Source organism: Pseudomyrmex gracilis, unplaced genomic scaffold (assembly GCF_002006095.1).
Source record: "Pseudomyrmex gracilis isolate BER0280 unplaced genomic scaffold, ASM200609v1 scaffold_138, whole genome shotgun sequence".
Lineage (NCBI taxonomy): Eukaryota > Metazoa > Arthropoda > Insecta > Hymenoptera > Formicidae > Pseudomyrmex > Pseudomyrmex gracilis.
In genome coordinates, this window is record NW_018020722.1 from 57,829 (window position 1) to 77,411 (window position 19,583).

General features: G+C 34.1%; 3 protein-coding genes across 3 annotated transcripts in view; 1 reads left to right on the forward strand and 2 right to left on the reverse strand.

Annotated features, from left to right (window-relative positions):
* Positions 1-950: 950 nt before the first annotated feature.
* On the forward strand, positions 951-3,896 carry LOC109856976 (ras-related protein Rab-39B). Its single transcript, XM_020432773.1, has 3 exons — positions 951-1,305; positions 1,851-1,960; positions 2,080-3,896. The coding sequence occupies exons 1-3, from the start codon at positions 1,198-1,200 to the stop codon at positions 2,516-2,518; spliced, it is 657 nt and encodes a 218-aa protein (XP_020288362.1). The 5' UTR covers positions 951-1,197; the 3' UTR covers positions 2,519-3,896.
* A 3,019-nt stretch (positions 3,897-6,915) lies between these two features.
* On the reverse strand, positions 6,916-10,314 carry LOC109856938. The gene is made up of 5 exons (XM_020432718.1): positions 10,115-10,314; positions 8,927-9,751; positions 8,308-8,668; positions 7,870-8,173; positions 6,916-7,738 (listed from the first exon to the last, which is right to left on the reverse strand). The coding sequence occupies exons 1-5, from the start codon at positions 10,240-10,242 to the stop codon at positions 7,617-7,619; spliced, it is 1,740 nt and encodes a 579-aa protein (XP_020288307.1). The 5' UTR covers positions 10,243-10,314; the 3' UTR covers positions 6,916-7,616.
* Positions 10,315-10,629: 315 nt separating this feature from the next.
* LOC109856928 (DNA mismatch repair protein Msh2) overlaps positions 10,630-19,583 on the reverse strand; it is a 13,430-nt gene continuing 4,476 nt past the window's right edge. The window contains exons 3-15 of the mRNA XM_020432701.1: positions 14,372-14,495; positions 14,019-14,275; positions 13,752-13,919; positions 13,491-13,679; positions 12,973-13,367; positions 12,678-12,892; positions 12,238-12,555; positions 11,928-12,149; positions 11,587-11,819; positions 11,410-11,501; positions 11,111-11,333; positions 10,934-11,026; positions 10,630-10,803 (exon numbers count right to left, since the gene is read on the reverse strand). Of these exons, the coding sequence (XP_020288290.1) occupies positions 10,648-10,803; positions 10,934-11,026; positions 11,111-11,333; positions 11,410-11,501; positions 11,587-11,819; positions 11,928-12,149; positions 12,238-12,555; positions 12,678-12,892; positions 12,973-13,367; positions 13,491-13,679; positions 13,752-13,919; positions 14,019-14,275; positions 14,372-14,495 (2,685 nt within the window). The 3' untranslated portion in view covers positions 10,630-10,647. The remainder of the gene's footprint in view (positions 10,804-10,933; positions 11,027-11,110; positions 11,334-11,409; positions 11,502-11,586; positions 11,820-11,927; positions 12,150-12,237; positions 12,556-12,677; positions 12,893-12,972; positions 13,368-13,490; positions 13,680-13,751; positions 13,920-14,018; positions 14,276-14,371; positions 14,496-19,583) is intronic.

A 19,583-nucleotide genomic window follows, 5' to 3' on the forward strand; every position in this document is an offset into this window, starting at 1 on the left:
AAGCGTTGACAAGAATGGAAAAATAGGTAAAAAAAATAGATAGGGTAAAAAGATAAGGTCGTGTTGTAAATTATTTTCCTGAAAGCTCACACCCGTTATAACTTCTTGAAATATTAATGTGGCGTTTAACGAGACGCGTTTAACAGACGTTGATTCGACACGTGTCAAGCAGAACTTATATGACATTCATAACGCAATAACATGGAGCTTTTCACATATACGCATATAGCTTACATCTAAATTAAGAATACCACTTAAAAATAAATCCAACAAAGTTACACATATCCATGCTAGTTCGTGTAACAACTCAATATTGAAAAAAAACTTTTTTTTATATCGTAAAAATATATTATATCGCAAAATATATATATATATATAGTCTGAATTAAAACTTCTAGAGTACAGAATATTTGACAAATTTGGTTTTAATTGTTAGAAATTTAATTATAAGAAAGTTCTCTCGGAAAGTGAGATAATAGAAAAAAAAAACGCCTAATATGTCTGTGAAGCTACACGCAGTAAAGGAGGGAAAAGTGGTACATAAGGGAAAGTCGGAGAGTTGTTCAGGTACAACATAAGTCTGTCTACGCTCTTGTGGACACGCTTTCGCATTATTTTTTTGTATTTAAAACCAGACGGACACATATATATGTGCGACGCGGAATAATACACAACTGCGCAATCAACAATCATCAACTGATCCCACGAGGCACGCGTGATCGCGATAATGCGCGTAGATTCACGCTTGTTTTTTATACACTCTCTATAACGCGCACTTCCCCCAATAATAATTCCAACGTTGAATAATTAGATCTCGGAGGAAGCACAGAGGGGAAAAAAAAAAAAAAAACGAAGCGTGTGAGTGAAGCTCTTGCGACTCGAGCGACGGATGCGTTACATGTTTTCTCGGCGTGTTTACTCTCGGCGCCAACGGGCACGCACAACGTGCGCAGTAGCGCGCGCGCGCTCGCGCGATCGAGAGTACGTGTGAGCGTTTGTACAGTCTCGGGCAAAGGTAATGAATCAGTGTGCCGTGGTCGTTTGTCGGATGCTCCGATGATTAATGTCACGGTCAGCTGTTTTTCCGTGCGCTTACTCGACAGAACAGCGCAGTGGCGATGATTTGCTGAGAAACGTCGTCGCACGTGTTCGATTATCGACATACAACAGGCGTATACTGCCTTCCGCGCTACCAAAATGGTAGAGCCTATTTTCGATTATCAATTCCGTTTGATACTGATCGGCGACAGTACGGTCGGGAAGAGCTCGCTCCTTAAATACTTCACCGACGGCAAGTTCGCGGAGGCAAGTATCAAACGACGACTTGGCGCAGACGTGTCGTCTAATATAAAACGCCCCGAATGATGTGCGTAACAGGCTGCCATTTAGATGCCCATCGGGCATAATATGCGCACTACGTATCTCTTTCTTTCTTTTCTCTTTATCCTCCCGTCTTGTCCGCGCGACGCTGTAAATACGGCGCTTTCGCGCGAGATCGTGTCTTACGCGAGAGAGCCTGTCAATTTTAAAAATAATCGCTCAATTGCCTCGCTCGTCCGACACACGACATTGCGATGATTTAATCAGGTTAGGCAAAGTTTTTTTGTATACACGCTATACGCAGCCTTGTTATGTCAGAATGTGTTTAGCAGTAATGACCTCTGCTGATTTCTAGAATAAAGTATAAATGTTTTTTTTTTTTTTTTTTCATGTTTGCATATCCGTCTTTTGTCTTTCCGTACTTATCTTGTCTTTTGTCTTGAAACACATTGATTGATTGGGTTGTCATCCAGTGCAATGTGTGAAAAAAAATGCTCTCTCTTATCTTTAATATCTTATATATCTTTTAGCTTTCAGATCCAACTGTTGGCGTGGACTTTTTTGCAAGGCTAATAGAAGTTAAGGACGGAACGAGAATAAAATTACAGTTATGGGATACAGCTGGTCAGGAGAGATTTAGGTAAATGTACATTTTTGTTTTTTACGCATATTAAAGAAAATAGAAAAGTGCGAAGTACATGCGCAACTTTATTGTCAATTCTCATCACTTAACTTGAATCTTGTTTATTTTGTATTCAGGTCAATTACAAAATCTTACTACAGGAACTCTGTAGGGGCACTTCTCGTATACGATGTTTGTAATAGAGCAAGTTTTGAGCATATTCCTCAATGGATGATGGAAGCTCGTAGACATATTGAACCACATCGTCCTGTCTTTGCTTTAGTAGGCTGTAAATTAGATCTGGTAACAAACGGTGGTAGACGAGAAGTCTCCAAAGAAGAAGCCAGGGCGTTTGCTGATGAGCACGGTGTACATCATATTGAGACCAGTGCAAAAACTGGTATAAATGTTGAAGAAGCGTTTCGTACAGTTACGCAAGAAGTTTATAACAGGATACAAACTGGCGAATACAAAGTGGAGGACGGTTGGGACGGCATCAAAACGGGATTTGCCAGACCTGGTGGTTTAGACTTTAATCTAGTCGAGGCAGAACCAGCAAAGACTTCATGTTGTTAGGTTATTACTTTTAATTCACTAAAAAATTAAGTAAACCGGGTTGCAGAATGCAGATGGGATAGTTATATATATATATATATATATATCAGGGAGATACACATTAAAAATTATATGTAGCTTGAGAAATCACTATATATGATATGATTTATATTTATACTCGTTTATGTATATTTGTCTTGGCTGTAAAATCTATTATAATTTACCATAGATATTGATCTGTTTCTCTAGTTCCGATATGTATAAAATGTCAACTGATCATATACAATGTTATCTATGCAATGTTTTTTATTAATGTGACGAGTAACTTCCTACTGCATTCTTGTTTTAGAAAAAAAAAAATTTGAAACTGACGAGCGATTATTATTATTATTATTATTATTATAATAACATCTCTGGGTTAAAAATTTCTGTATATATGCTTATACGTTGTTTATGTCAGATGACTAACAAAATTTACCTAAAATTTTGTAGAGTGTAATTAAACATCGATAAAAAAAAAACATAGAGTAAGAAAAATCTATTTTTACGTAAAATATAATTCTAAAAAAAAAAAAATAATTCTTCATTGAATTGAAAACTTTCATGCCTGTGTACATACATTTAATCCCTTCCAAATGACATATCTTGGTCACTGGTTGAAGGCTATATTGTGCCAAGTTTATATACATCTTGATATATATACCTTTAAATATATATATCACGTAAATCTGTTAAAATATATGATTTGAAGAACTGTTTTTTTTTCTGATTTAGAAATATCTGTAAACCACATATAATGCTGTGTGTAAGTACTTGTACTTACAATATATTTGTAAGACTAACTGTATCTATCAATATATGTATAGTTGTAGCAATATATAGAGCAGAAAATTGCGTCAAAGACATAACTTAACACGTGACGCGCTCGTTTTATGAATATCTCATTTATATTTTAATTCTCATTACACAAAAAAATGCCCAAAACATGAACAATTTTGAACTTACTCATGGAAGTATTAGTTTCAGCAAAAGTGCAATGATATATATAAGTTTAGGCAAAGAGTCGCGTATATATTACCGCATATATTAGATTTGTTACTCTATATATATTAAATTTTAACAAAATGACATCATTTATTGCAATTCATCAATTATATCTCAATTTTGTTGGTCATCTGATATATTAACAATTCATAAGTGTGTTAAGTTGTAGGATTGTTTTGACTGTTTCAAAGACAAAGTTCATGTAACATTATATGAAACATTAAAATTCATAACACATTTTCATAAATGGGGTTTTACTATTTGTCACACAGGATCAATAATGTTATTCAATGAACGGCTGTGCAGCTTCGTTGAATCCATTTTTTGTGAGATATAATAAACATTTATTTCTTTATGACAGCGTACGAGATTTATTATTTATAATGCTAAAGAATTATTATGTCTTTTTTTTAGCAGGTAGATAGTGTAAAAAAGCTGGTGTTAGGCATATAAAAAATATATAAAATTATCATTTAACTTTCGGTGAAGTCACAGGATTTGTAAAAAAAAAAAAAAATATTGAACATATTTGTAACATATATGTATTTTTAGCACTGTTGTAATTAGTATATATTGTAAGTCGCTTACTTTGTGTATTATATACAAACAACTTGAACATAATACCAAAGTATAGAGAGAAAACCGATATAACATTATATATAAACAACTTGTATTTTAAATCGGAATACACAGTAGAAAGTGAAGATTTTTTACAAGCTAGTATCGCTATTTTGAATATATCTCTTTTTTTATCTGGAATATATTTTATACTCTGTAATATAATTTTTACAACACACGCAAATGTAATATTTTTTAAAACTGTTGAAATGATCTTATGAAAATAAATTAACACAGACATATTATATATATATATATATATATTATGTTATTAAATATTGGTATATTATATTGTGGATGTATAATTAATTAAAAAGTGTTATATTCACACATAAAAACAAGTATTTCTTTAAGTTTTATGTCATCAATGTGTATACACACAATACTTTTAAGTAAATTTATATATATACACACACACACAGAGTTTGTAAGTAGTAAAATAAATATTACATGTGCTACACGTGTGCGCGCGAATATAATCCTTCTTTAGCAGATTTTATACTCGGCAGCTGTGGTATGAAATAAACATACATACACATTTGTAGGGGATTTTATAAATACGTCGTACCTTAAAATACATTACAAGAAATATATATATATTAATTATACAAAAAAAAAATCCTTTTAGTACTAATATTTTATAAGAATACTGAACTTTTTCTCTTTTATAGATACATACATCCCGTTCATGTAACTATAAAAAGAAAAAATTAATACNTAAGTATGTACTTTTGATAAATTATAAACTAACAATGTATGTTTTTTGCATAGTTAATGTCAATAGAAATTGCTCGGCTTTCTAAATAGAAAACAACGAAATAATTTTTTCTATCTTCTAATGTTTTAATATTAACTTTTCTAAAGATACATTTTTTCTTGTGTATTTTATATATTATATGTGTATATATTGTGTGTGTATAATTGTGTCTGTTGAATATATATAAACAAAAAAAATAAGAGGATAATCTGAAAAAAAATTTATTTACATGTTATACATTTCTTATTATTAATAACAAAATCACAAGCAACAGTGCGAGGTTATTTGATTTTTATAGATTTTAACATAAAGTGTTTGTTTTGAAGTATTATATTAAACTTGTTTAATATACATGCTGAACGTCAAAACTTCTCGTCTGCTGCAAAGGCTGTTATGGCAAAGAATATTTTTATAGTTTGTTCTTATTTTTCTCTCTTTTTATCTCTCTCATTATGTAACTCAGATGTTTAGAAAAATCTTACTGTTCGTCTACACTATATGAATAAAAATCCGTAAAAACAACAAAATTAATAAACATTGCTACGTGGAAACATGTTTCACACACTGGAGTCATGTAAATATATTTTTTTTACTTTAAAGATTGCATTTTCACGAGTCATATTCCAAATATATTAAAGATGCAAAAATCTTTCATTTTGAAAGTGAAAACGAGATACAGCGTATGTGCACATGTTGTATGTATGCGTTATAAACTACTCTTTAATGTCGTAATTTGTTCAAAGATTTTCGTAATTACATTTTAACATTTCACAGAATTGAAGCTGCTTGTGAACACCTAAGTAAATCTTCTCTGATAGAATTCTCTAGCACAGCTAACACAATAATAATTTATATATAATATACGTAGACATTTTGTTAATATATGTCTGATGTAACATAGCACTCGCAACATTACCTTTTTATAATCAATATATATATATTAGCTACACACAATACATATTCTCTTATCTTAATAATATATTAATCTTATTAATATATTTAACTCATCTTAATATATGTGCTCTAATTATACAACTATCACAAAATTCAATTACAGTCTCTTAATCAATAAAATATACGCCCCCTTCTATCTCTCTCTCTCTCTCTCTCTTTCTCTCTCTGTTGAATATATATTAATATTACGATATATATATATGTATATATATATCTCAATACAATATCTTGTACACTAAAATTATATCTATAACAAAAGAGGCATATATTAATAATAACAATATCGTCGTACTTTATGAAGAAACTATCTCTTTGTGTAATTTAAATCTTTATATCTTTAAGTGATCGTGAATTGCTAATATGATTATTTAACATTTATCTTGGAAGAGAGAAATGTTCCGCTTTGCTGAATCTATGTTTAGATCTATATATATATATATATGTATATATGTATATATGTATATATGTATACATATATATATATATCTAAAATGACTAGAAATATTTTTATGTTTTTGTTCGCGTACACATACTTCTTTTGGCAAGAGAAGAAGGGGAGAGAGATTTCTGTGATATAAATGTACGAAACAGAGTGAACAATTTCTGGAAATCTAGCTAGCATTATATAATACTTCGTATGTATGTTTATCGTTTATACATAATGGTCTGTACAGTTTTTAACTTTAAAGCGAGTTTTCTTTTATTATTATTCTATATTTACAAAACAACTCTCTTTTTTGCACGTGCTATGTACACAAAAAAGTAGTAGGTATAGCTTTATACTTCCAAATTATTCAGATGACACCGAATTATACGGGTGTGAAAACACTTATGCACATTGTCATATAACATTGGGTCGAATTAACAATATTAGAACAGGAAATTACTTTGATGTACATAAAGTTTTACATAAATCTTTTCTAAACTATTATAAATAGATAATATTAAAGATTTTGTGTGTGTGCGCGTGTGTATAAATTTAACTTCTTATTTCGAAGTATATGATATAAAAATGTTTCAGATCAAAAAACATAAAAATGGCGTGTCTCTTTTACACGTATATAAAAAAATCTAATTCAAAAATAATACATTCTGTGCACAAAATAAATATGTAACAAACAACATTCTTATTCAAAATGTTCGATACAGATCAAAATGAAGCGATATTAAGAATGAAGAAAAATGCCTTTAGAAATTAAGAGAGCATATATAATTTCAGAGTTATGCAAACTACAAACAATTCTGGATACGTATGAATATATGTTTCCTCTCTTTCCATATACATCAAATTACATTTAAAAAGAAATATATTCAAGTTTTTGTCGTAAAATATTGAAAGTATTGCTGCAAACTTTTATTTTAATATCCTTTCCGTAGAGAGTTTTATTAGGTCCCGAGTACATAGCTCCCAAAATGATGTATATATTTGCTTACGTTTTTATCGGAAGTTATAAAAAAAAGTAATATCAGAACTACCGAACTATAATCTTTTACACACATACACACACAGAAATTATGAATAGCAACATTTGAGAAACGTATGCAGATACCTTTAAAGAGTGAACATGATTATATTTTGGAATGTGTTTCAGGCCCCCCTCTCTCTCTCTCTCTCTCTCTTCACAACTATCTACATTATTTTCTTTCAATTTATAGACAATATAAGAGAAAATATACTTAATGATGGTAACACTTACTTTCCTGTCATTATAAATTATATATGCGTCATATAATTGATCAATCATATTATAAGGCATCATCTATTACACCCTCATTGCTATGTTCGAGAGACTCACATCCAAACAGTACGTATTCTTCTCGTGATAGCCAAAATGGACTACCTTCAATATATTCCGGTGGAGTTTTATCTGAAACAAATTTTGAAAGATCGAATATAATGTAGAGATTTATCTTATATTTAACTTTCATTACTTTGTCTAATTATTAGTTTACGAAAAACATATACATATATGTAGAGAAGCCGTATATCATTGCTTACCAGGATGCACAGCTAAAGGCACATATGTAGACCCCATTGCGACGTTCCAACTATGCGTGCCAGGACAGCTTCTTACTTCTAAAATCTTGCTGTATTCCGGCAATTGCTCTCGCAGATCCTTGGTAAGTCTCAATTCAAAACCGGAAAGATCTGTGTTTCCACCAGTAAGTAAAATATGCGAGAGGCAATCGTGCATTATGTCTTCTGGTAATCCTGATGTTACTTCTTTTATAACTTCCGGTAAACGTAGGCTAATGTACATCATCTCGGGAGCTATGTACAACTCGGGGCCTAATGAAACTCTCTACGGAATGTTACAATAAAATTAAAATTTTTCAACAATTCTTTCAATTCTTTTACTACGAGAACTTTAACATTTCTTTTTAGATGTAATGTGGATGGAAAGAGAGAAAACACATATATCATAGCCATACATACCCAGAATTGTTTGTAGTCTGCATAGCTGTCAACTCTGAGATTAATATGTTCTCTTAATTTTTGAAGACGTTTTTCTTCGTTTTTAATATTGTAGCTCAGTCTACATCTTTCTTTAACAGCCAGAGTATCTAAATAAGATATAGGGATCTGATGATATTCTTTCGGCTGCCAATGCATAGCTTGCTTCAAGTGATAAGCAACATGCCAACCGCCTACAGGCAGCAGTTTCCAGCGTTGTGGTATAACTCGTCCTCCAATTACAACAGCTACTGTTGTGCTCAAAGCACCACTATCAACCACCACACAAGTTTCTACATCTAGCATGGCACATGCTGCCAAAGGTTTCGGTACAAGACATACTCTGCAATATAAAACAAATCTTATAATATAATATTTTCGATAAAAAAATCCTTAATATATTAACCTAACAAATATATTAAGTGCTCATACAGTAGAGAGTAGTGTAAAATGTGAGGTTGCGGGTGTAACTGTTTCGAAGAAAATGTGACTTTGCTCACAATTGCTCTGACGGTTGTTAGGCACATAAAAAAAAACTAAATAAAACAAAACAAACAAAAATTAACTGCTCATACTCTTGCTATATACAAAATACTCATACCTTGCCACTTTGACTTCCTGGAATAAATAATGTAACAACTGTTTTCTCAATGTTGGATGCATAGCCAGTGGTTCACAGAACTTGAGAACAGTGTTTGGTTTTCTCAACATTGCAGTTAAATTCATTTGATGAAACAAGTGATCGATAAAGGTCTTAAGAACTGGAAACGTGCCTTCATATAGCAACGCTTCTGCTGGACTCACAATATCTACATTTGGAATACCCAAAACTTCAACTGTGTCAGTGCAGTAGCCATTTATAAGTTTCTGATAAACTGGATTGGATCTAGTATAACACATTGGATCATTCTGATGTGTAATTAATCTTCGCTTCTCCCTGTATAATTTCACGGAATTGCAGAAAACACAGAATGGTCCACTTGGCCGTGGAATCTTAGCAGTTGCCAATTCCGATAATTTCAATAATTTCAATCTCTTCGCTAACGACTTTGTATCGGATTTCGAACGTGTGCTACAGCTCGGAACATTCTGAGTCTGTACTTGTTCCAAATGAGTTTTATTGTTGTATTTTGGAATGCCAAACATTGAGAAATGTCTTCTCAAACCAAAGTATGGTGTAATGACCCATGTGTATTTATTTCCAATTTCAATCACCACCTTGGCACTGGAACCTTCCACGCAATTTCTTTGACACGTATAGCCACTGCAGTGATAACATTTTGGAAAAGGTACATTCTCTCCCAGTGTTATCACCATATGCAATCTGTAGCACATGGCTTTAAAGCTGACGCTAAGTAACTGCAGACATTTTATATCTGGGAATCTAAACTGTACCTTTGAAATCAACTGCAGCCATTTTATTTTCCTAAAATAATACAAAGCATGTTGTCACTAAAATAGAAAGAAATTAATTTTGTTCAAATAATAATAATAATGATACGACATCTCAACTTTTTCATTGCGTTAAAGAGATATCACTCCTTCGATTTATATCCGATATTTTATTTTCTCGAGAAAGAAACGATTAAAAATTATATGTATATACACACACATATATATATATAAATTTTTTTTCGTATAAACTTTTAAGCAAGAAATCTTACAAAAGTAAGAAAACGCGTTAAATATCAGTTGCGTGTGACGAAATTGCGCATTTAAAACATATATCGCTCACAAGTTTGTTGAAATTGTTCGATTTGACAGAGAGTATCACGCAAACCTAACCTACCACAAATAGTCCGTATCCGACGTTTTCCTTAAATACTTGCAGGTGCTGCCGAAAGCAATAATGTCAGGTACATCGCAGTATAACAAAATTTTAATCCAAATCTCTTCCGGGAAGACCGCAGGATCCATAATTATTGTTATTAGGATAAAAACGATAGAAAAGTATACGATCAACAGTCACTCGCAAAGGCTTTCAGACACTCCCCAGAACCAACGAATACGCTAGTCAAGTTCAAGGTTACAATAACGCGAATAACGCAAATCAATATGTTATCCGCAGACGGTATCGTTGCGGCATCACAAAATTATATTTGAAAAATAATACGTCTGATCAATCGTACGTACATACAACGTGATTTGTGCGATTCATTTAATTATTTAATATACATAAATACATATCAAAATGTGTGTACAATATTGTTTTTACTAGAAAAAGATTTGCTTTTATAAAATTCCCATATGTAAACTATATACATATACATATACATATATATATATATATATATATGTATAGTATACACTTTAATATATTATTTAAGAAGCGATTAACAAAGCTTCAATATAAGGATTTTTACGAGAGAGAGCATTTTGCTTCAACGATGATATCTGACTTTCTAAGTCAGCATCAGATAAAGAGTTATCCAAAGTTTTACATTTTGTCAAAAACTCCGAGATAATCGTCTCAGCTTCCTGAAAAATAAAAGGTTCAAAGCTACCTTTCAATCTCCCTTATAGCAAATTCTTAAACTAGCTACCACAGAAATAAGAACATGTAAATATATATATATATATATATACTTAAATATATATGAAAAGATACCTGAATGATTTTTCTTTTCTTCTGTGGATTATCAGATCCTTCAAAAAGTATACCTTGATAGTCCTCAAGTTCTGCTTGCTTCCTTTTGGCAAACTAAATATCGCAATAACAAAGAGTATAAAACTTTTTTCTCTCATTTTATTTTAATCACATGTGAGTTAAAAAAAATACACACACCTCTATCACATCTTGTGGGAAATTAGCCATCTTGGCAACGTGAAGACCAAAGCTCTGGTCGCAAATTCCTGGCATTACTTTATAAAGTAACGTCAATTTATTGCCGTCGACAAGAGCGGTGACATGTTGATTTTTTACAGTAGGTATTTCTTCAGCCAATCTTGTAATTTCGTGGAAATGTGTGGCAAACAAGCAGTACGATTTAATATCTTTTGCCAAATGCCTAAAGATAAGTCACAAAATTCACTGTAATGATGTTATCAAATTACAAAATTTAAGAGGTGTGCTTATTCACTTACTCTGCTATTGACCAAGCTATACCACAACCCTCGTAAGTGGAAGTTCCTCTCCCCAACTCGTCAATAATTACGAGAGAATTACACGTTGCTGTCTGTACATAACAGATACCATGATATACATATTATATTTCCATTACAATTGCTTAACAAATATAACCAATATAAAAATTAAATTACTTTTAAAATGGCAGCTGTTTCTATCATTTCCATCATAAAAGTTGACAATCCTTTTAGTTGGGAATCGTCGGCTCCCACTCGAGCCAGTATACAATCCAGTAACGATATAGTCGCTTTGTCGCAAGGAACAAAACTACCGATGTGAGCCATTAGTGCGGTTACACCAACAGATCTAATGTAAGTACTTTTACCTCCCATATTTGGACCAGTAATAATGCAAAAGTGACATTGATCTGTAAGAGCGAATTAAAGTATGTATCAGTTACTCTCTTTATAAAGACGTTCGTTAATTCAAGAATTCAGATGTGAGAGATTATTTTATGATAAATTTTTTATATTACCTCGTTTAAAGCTGACGTCATTGGCGATATAATCTACTCCTTGTAGCATTTCCAAACAAGGATGTCTGACTTGAACAAGATTCAATTCGCCTTTTTCACTCGGGAGCATCTCGGGACGCGCGTATACTTTGTTCGCGCTTACTGCTGCAGAAGCAAACGCGGTAAGAATGTCGAGACATGCCAGCACACCGCCGATAGTACGCACTGTTTCGCTATAACCAGCTACACGTGCGAGAGAGATACACGAAAATTAGCAATCAATTACAGTTTGATATGTTACAGTAATTCTTATCCAAGAACTGAAGCAAACCTGCAATTTCCACAATTTCCCCAATAACATCTTTCTGTTTTTCCATGTACTTATGTCTGATGGCTATAAAGTCCTCATTCAATTCGTACAATTTACTGTTTCGAAATCTTACACCAGTTTTATTAGAATCCAAAATTGTGTAGTGCTTCTTATTCCTAAGTACTTTCTCTTCTTTCAACGTGATGCGAAAGTAATAGCCGAACTGTTGATTAGATTCCAATTTTATTACTTTTCCCGCTTCCAAGCAGAGATCATCCGCTACTTTACCGAGTTGTTTCTGTATAATTTCTTCCATTTCGTCCATGGAATCTTTTAATCCTGCAATATCCGCAAATTTGTATATACACAAATTATCTATTTTCATTATATTTTTATCTTAAATTTAAAAACAAAATTAAATAAAAACAAAAAATATACACAAGATGGGTCAAATTTATTACCTTTGAAGTCATCCGAAAATCCTGGATTGATCATGAAATCGCCCTTTTCGGCAGCATCTAAATCGATTGTCTGTTCAACTAGTTGTTGAAACTTATCCATATCTTCAATAAGTTCTTTCAATGGATCTATTATCATTGCTTTCAATGCCGCCACATTCGCTTCGGACGAAAGTTGTTCTAATAGTTTTGGCAAGTGTGATACACACAGGTAGATTCTAAAACATATACACATAATATAATAAACGTCGTCAATATACGAAGTTTGCAAGTACATTTTGTTTCAATTGCGGCTTACTTGTAACAATCCTGAAGTGCCGATTTCTTTCTGGCCAATTTTTTCGCGAGCTGTTGCAAATCCGGTATACGTCTCAAATAATCGTCACTTAGAACAGATCGTAATTCGTTGTTTTTTACGAACAATTCAACGATGTCGTGCCGTTCTTTTATCAGAGACAAGTCTCTAAGAGGCTGCCGAACCCATTGCGCAATCAGTCTGTGTCCTTGTGGGGTTCTACATTTGTCCAGCAGTGTCAAAATACTGCCAACGGGATTTCCGTGTAAATTAGAAGCCACATCTACAGTTGGTTCGATGTTGAGGGCTTTTATTGCCGCAGAATCTAGCCTTATATATCGCGATTGCTCCACTTGATTTAGAGAGAACTGATTCATATTGCCTTCGTCCGATGTTAACTAAAGATAATATACATAAGAACAACTTTTTAATTTAAAAAAAATATTACAATTAAAAAAAAGCAAAGATACGATAATATTACGCAAAAACATCTTTTAAATAAAAATTAGAATAATATTTACGTCTAAATATTTAATGAGAGCAGAAGTGGCAGACATGGCTAGACTTAAATTGACCTCTGGTAGCGATTGCACATTCTGTTTCTGTCCTTTTTTAAATTTTATCAACGTATTCAGATCGTCTATAATTGAATCACTGGAAAATTCACTTTTTTTTCTTAAAGTCACCAATACATTGCTTCTTTCTATTATCTAAAATCAAAGTAATTACAGTGAAACATATACATGTTTTACACAAAACAGCGCGGTATATGTTTTACATACTTGTTTAAGAGTTTGAAATTCGTAACTTCCCTCTCCTTGAATTAACAGACATTCTTTCGGAGCGAGAGTTACAACCAGCGACTCCAGATTTGAAAACGACTCGTTGTCTTGAAATTCGGCCACTGAAATTAAAGTAGACACAACGTCCACGCAACTCAAACCGACGACCTGTGCGCAAATGTTTATTGATTTATGATCAGTAAAAAAACGTCGTGTCTCAGAAAATATTTATACACACACACACACATGAGAGAGAAACACACTCACCCGGGATTTTCCCTCGGTACCTAGTCTCACAGCTATTACGGACACACCTACAGCTATGTCAGTATTGCCAAACAAAACGTCTTCGAAATGCGCCAAGTTGCCGGGCGAACCTTTGAACTCTAAAACCCAGTTCTGATTCTTCGAGGAACCCTGATTGACGTAAACTTCAACTCTGTATTGTTTAACTAACAACAAATCGCGCACAAATGTTTCAAAATGGCTCTTATTAAGAATAACACCTTCCGTTTTGTGCGGTTCTGCAAGCAAAATGTATTTAAATCAAAATACATATTTGCAAAAAATTATGCAACTCACAGAAACATAAATTTTTCAAAGTTATCATTTGCACGTACCAGCTCCGATAATTTTACAAACGGACGTTGTTTTGAATATTTCTTGTGCGGCAAACAAGGCATCGCTTCCGTGCACTGTGTAATAATCAGATCTATTGAAGATTCGTATCGTTGTCTCAGGTTTCTGAAATATGATTGTCATCACTGATTAGTGCAAATTCTAGACAATAATTTTGTAAATTTTCTCAAACGTATTGAAGCGTGAAAAAATATTTCATAAAGTATACATCATATATATATTTTTTTCTGAAATCTATATATATATATCATAATATATATTCTGATCTTTTTCTGCTTTTGTACAAACTTTCTCTCGAGGAAAAATATTTTATGACAAATGTGACGAATTGAGAACGCATGGAGCGTCACTATATCGTTATAAATTGAATCTGACACCGTGTGTTCAAGCTGTCATTTAAATTCATCCTTGATCTATTTGCGTAACGTTATAAGCTTTTTAGAGATAAGCACATATATAATTTTTTTCTTTTTATAATGCAATATCACAGTTATAACTCCAATTATCATCAACGCATTATTATGTGCGCTCAGACTTGCTAAATATATACTACCAATACTATAATATTCAGCTCTACGTTTAAAGCGTAGCTGTACCATATTTTTAACAAACGTGCCTCTTACAAAGTCAGAGCAAATCTATAAATTTCAAAAACCATTTTAAAACAAGAAGGTATAATTGCATGTTCTTATATTTTTTTTATAGCTATGTTTATAATGGTATATACATGGTATGCAATTGTTTTATGTATGTACATTTTTGATGTGACAATACGTCATTATTGTTTTGAGAAGTATCGTCACATATTTCACACATTTCCAAGAAATTAAAAACCTTGTAACATATCTGTGGTTCAATGTCTATCAAGGGGTCAGAGTATATCATAGGTCGTCACAGATTCGACGCATGTGGATTTATAGAAGTTTGAAATCTCACAAGAAAATGTTGAGTACGTTAGCGCGCAATGAAGGAACATGCAAAATATTTTGCACAGATAATTCCGTATCTACAATATTTTTACTTCGCAATTTTTATCTTCTATATATTTTCCTTGTCTATTGAATTGTGCAATACTCCTTTTTTTGAACTGCTACTTTAGTTACTTCTTGAATTTTCTGAGAGACAAACATAAACAAATAAATTGCTACAAATTTTTCTAACACATATATTAAAACAAATTGCTAAATAAATCATGTGTGCTAAATAAATTTTTATCTAACAATAAAATTATTCCTATTTACAGTCCTAATTCTCAAATGCTTGTGAAAGTGCATCGCTTTTCCAGTTAGTGAACGTTAGCTTCTCGATGGGAAATCCCGACAGCTTTAATGGCACCCACATATTGAGGTCAGTATCGAGGAAATATTATTCACCCTCAGCTTGATAAAAGGTCATGGATCTCTATTCCAGGAAGGTCAGTAATTTCATTGCTAAAGTAGGCCACCGGTCGTTTTTGTTTGTTGCAATCGAGTTTTTCCGTTCGATTTCTTTCCAATGCTACAAGTTAAGTTTAAGAAATGTTCCTGGAAGATAAATGGCCTTTACGTAACAGGATAACCTTGAAATCACTTCTGATACTGAATGAAAGTGAATCTCGCAACAAGGATGTTACAAATCCAGAATGACTTAATCAATGACACATCAAACTAAATATGGAAAACCGCTCTGTAGCCACTTGGCGCTACCTGGAAGTCGTGTGTTTGTTGTACACGTAAGGCGCGCGGCATACATTAGATATTTAATTCATCATGTTACAACTATCCAAACAGATTTGATTAGTAGGAAATAAATTTAATTACGGCGATTTGAATTGCAAAAACAAAGCGAGCGATTAATATTTATTTTCTATTCCAATAATATTATATACACACTATTGAAACTCTTTTGTTCCTTGGGAGAAGAAAAAATCTCTTTTCCCCACACAATCATTCTTACTGTATATATTAAATGTATAAAAAATTAATTTGCATATAAAACCACTTAATTTTATATATAATACCGTTTTATTTTTATAGATCTTCTTTTTTGAAGAATTTTCTGTATACGAGAAAAAATAACAAATCCATAATTTCAAGTTGTAGAAGGAAACGCGAATTAAGAGGAAATATACTTCTGGAAATATACGATCTGACACTTTCACTTATGACAAAACTAAATCTCCATGTTACTGAGAATTACATGTGATAAGAACAAGCATGAAACGGAATGAATAAAAAGAGATGAGATTGCTAAGAGCAAAAAAAAAAAAAAAAAAAAATACTCCGCGAGAATCATCAGTTCAAGAAGAAGGGGAAGAGAACATAAATGGATTTGCAGTAATCTGCTGCTGCTGTATGTGAGCCCACAGTGTTAGTGAGAACATCTCCGCATTGACACCTGAAATCATAAGTGCATCTCGATTTTTTACTACAAGGTAATAAAGTACAGTGCATATTGCGTTCGTTAATTATAAAGAGAAAAGACAGGTGTTACTAATGTGTGCGTATAAAAATTGTGATTCAATAGTGAATACGAAATGAGAAATTACATCATTCGTCTCGATACAATAAAAGAAACTGTTTTTTTTTGCTGTTTGTTTTTTACACATACGAGATGCAAATCAAGCATTCTGTGCATTTTCATGACTATTATTTACAAGTTTAAAAAATGTATATGTTTGCACGTACATCCGGCATGTTGCCTCGCATGGAGTACCTTAAAACTGAGTTGAGCCATTATCGCGAGCCCTAAAATTTGTTGTTTCGTCGCTTTTGTTCTTGTTATAACAAAGTAACGTAATAAGAGATCATGTAACGTTACTTGATAAATTGTTTACAATCTCATTTTTGACAAAAACAAACTTGCGTGTATATTTCCAAGAGAATTTTATGCAAGATTAATATAGAAACTTGTTCTACTCAAAAAATCATTGTGATAATAATCGCAAAACTGCGCGATATATTTTGCATTAAAAACTTTTTCCTTTTTTTTTCTCTCTCTCTTCCTCATTTATCGCTGACTTTGATGAACCCGTCTATGTAGTTATCTTCAAGTAGCTTTTACAAAACAGCGCAAATTTAAGTTAATAAATTATCAATTATGAGAAGAACATGTAAGAATTTTAGCAAGAACACTGAGAATATTAGCTGATGTGAAAAAAAAATTATAACTATTTTATCCGAATATTTGTTTTTTTCAGAGATCGGATATGGCATTGGGGCGGATAATCGTTTTATCCGTGTTAATTACTCAAACACTATCCGCGCCAAGTGGCTGCATAGAATCCTGCAATTTTTATCAGACATCTTATCAGAGTCGTCGCGCGTCAACCGGTTATCAGGATCATGCGGGATTGATTCAAGAAGGCGCACATCTGAACGATCACGATTATGCCAAGCCAGGAAACTGGACGGAACATAATCAGTATGACACAGAAAGTGGACACGGCAAAGTTCACGAAGAACGTGGCCAATATGTCGAGGGATCGAAAAGAGTGCGATATTACAAGAAAAATTACACTTCGTCTTACGGTAACGTAAACGGATTAGACGCAACGGAATTAGGTGATTTGAGCGCCCAACGGAGATACGATTCAGTGCGCATTCCGAGTAGTCAGCATCTCGATTCTCAAAGTACGTACGGCCAATCAGGACAGACAGTCGTGAAGGAGACCGGATACAACACTATGCACAATCAACAGACACAGTCGTCGTCGTCGTCGAGAATCGATAGCAAGAGTGAGAGATTGGAAGATTTTGAGGACTACAGCGGACATTCGCAAGTGAATCAACAACATGTACCTACCAACGTAAACACGCAAACGATAGACACGCAGCACCACATCGAAACCACTCCCAAAAATTGGAGCAGAGTGGATTCTTACAGAACTGACGGGGGCCAGGGACGCGTCTTCGAGGAAGAGGGTCAGTACGTAACCGGACCCAAGAAGGTTCGTTATTACAAGAAGAATTACACCTCCAGCTACAGCACGTCTGGCGTTCCGCAGACCAACGTCGACTCAAGAGTGAGCGAACTGCACAATGAGTTGCAGAGAAATGTAGAAAGGGAACTCAATAACTTCAGAAGAGAATTTCACGAATCTTCCAGCAGCGGACACACCGCCTCAAGTGTAGGCTCGTTAGATTTGTCCCAGGAAACAGTTGGCTTTCACGGCAACGATCTCCAGACCGCCGAGAGTGACACTTACAGACAACAGCTGGGTTATCGTCCGTCCGTAGGAACTGTGCGCCATTATACCGACCAGCAGCAGCACAGAGAAACCTACACTGACACGAGACAACCACTGACTCACACATATCCTTCCAGTACGTTCGACACGGACAGTCAAAGAACCTATCAAAGCCATCAGACTTACACTTCCCAAGCGCGTCCCGTTTCTCAATCAGGACATGTAACGCATCACGCATTGATCCCCGATTACACACAGATTCCAGCTAGAAACGATTATCATCAAACAAGCTTGCAAAACGCGCATTCCAGCAGCAATCGCCACGACGAAATCCAACGTACACAAGTTTTCGGTTCGCATCAGCAGTCCGGTGTGGCCCAGAATCAATTGCTCACCGACACCACTCAACAGGTGTACAATCCTAGTTACGGCACTTATCCCAGCAGACGCGGTGAATCTAGACATTACGAAGAACACTGGAGTTCTTCCAGCCATAGCGGAGGACGCGTAGCGCCAGAACAGTCTGCGGACTATGTGCACGGTACTGGACACGCAGACAGAACGCATTACGATCGGGACGCGTATAACGAGCACCGCGGTCGTTATCACACCGCACAGGGATACAACTCGCATGCTGCACATTCTAGTGAGAGCAGTCACAATTCCGCATTCGGAACGAGTTCGGGACACCTTGCTACCGGATCGCTGGACTTGTCTCACGTGGCACCAGGCGCCGCTGATTGTACCGAAGAGACCCAACAGTATCAGCAGCAGACCAGGTATCATAGAAAATACAAACGAGATGATCATCATGCGCAACAGTATCAAACGGCTGAGGATCAAACGTTATCGCAGCTCGCCAATGATCAACAATCGGAAGATTTAACGCAACAGACACAAGGATCTGACGACCTAACACAACAAACAAGCGGTAAACTTGAATTCGGTCAGCAGACCGTTGATGGTCAACACTTGGAAGATTTGACGCAGCAGACGCAAGGCCACCTGGAATTTGGACAACAAAC

What these genes read in the sequence shown, in the direction of transcription:
- LOC109856976 (XM_020432773.1), top strand. Translation starts at nt 1,198, where the DNA reads ATGGTAGAGCCTATTTTCGATTATCAATTCCGTTTGATACTGATCGGC. An exon ending in CCGACGGCAAGTTCGCGGAG is followed by an intron (nt 1,306 to 1,850) that starts GCAAGTATCAAA and finishes TATATCTTTTAG; the next exon opens with CTTTCAGATCCAACTGTTGG. An exon ending in GCTGGTCAGGAGAGATTTAG is followed by an intron (nt 1,961 to 2,079) that starts GTAAATGTACAT and finishes TTTTGTATTCAG; the next exon opens with GTCAATTACAAAATCTTACT.
- LOC109856938 (XM_020432718.1), bottom strand. Translation starts at nt 10,242, where the DNA reads ATGGATCCTGCGGTCTTCCCGGAAGAGATTTGGATTAAAATTTTGTTA. An exon ending in CAGACTACAAACAATTCTGG is followed by an intron (nt 8,174 to 8,307) that starts GTATGTATGGCT and finishes AACATTCCGTAG; the next exon opens with AGAGTTTCATTAGGCCCCGA. An exon ending in GCCTTTAGCTGTGCATCCTG is followed by an intron (nt 7,739 to 7,869) that starts GTAAGCAATGAT and finishes AATTTGTTTCAG; the next exon opens with ATAAAACTCCACCGGAATAT.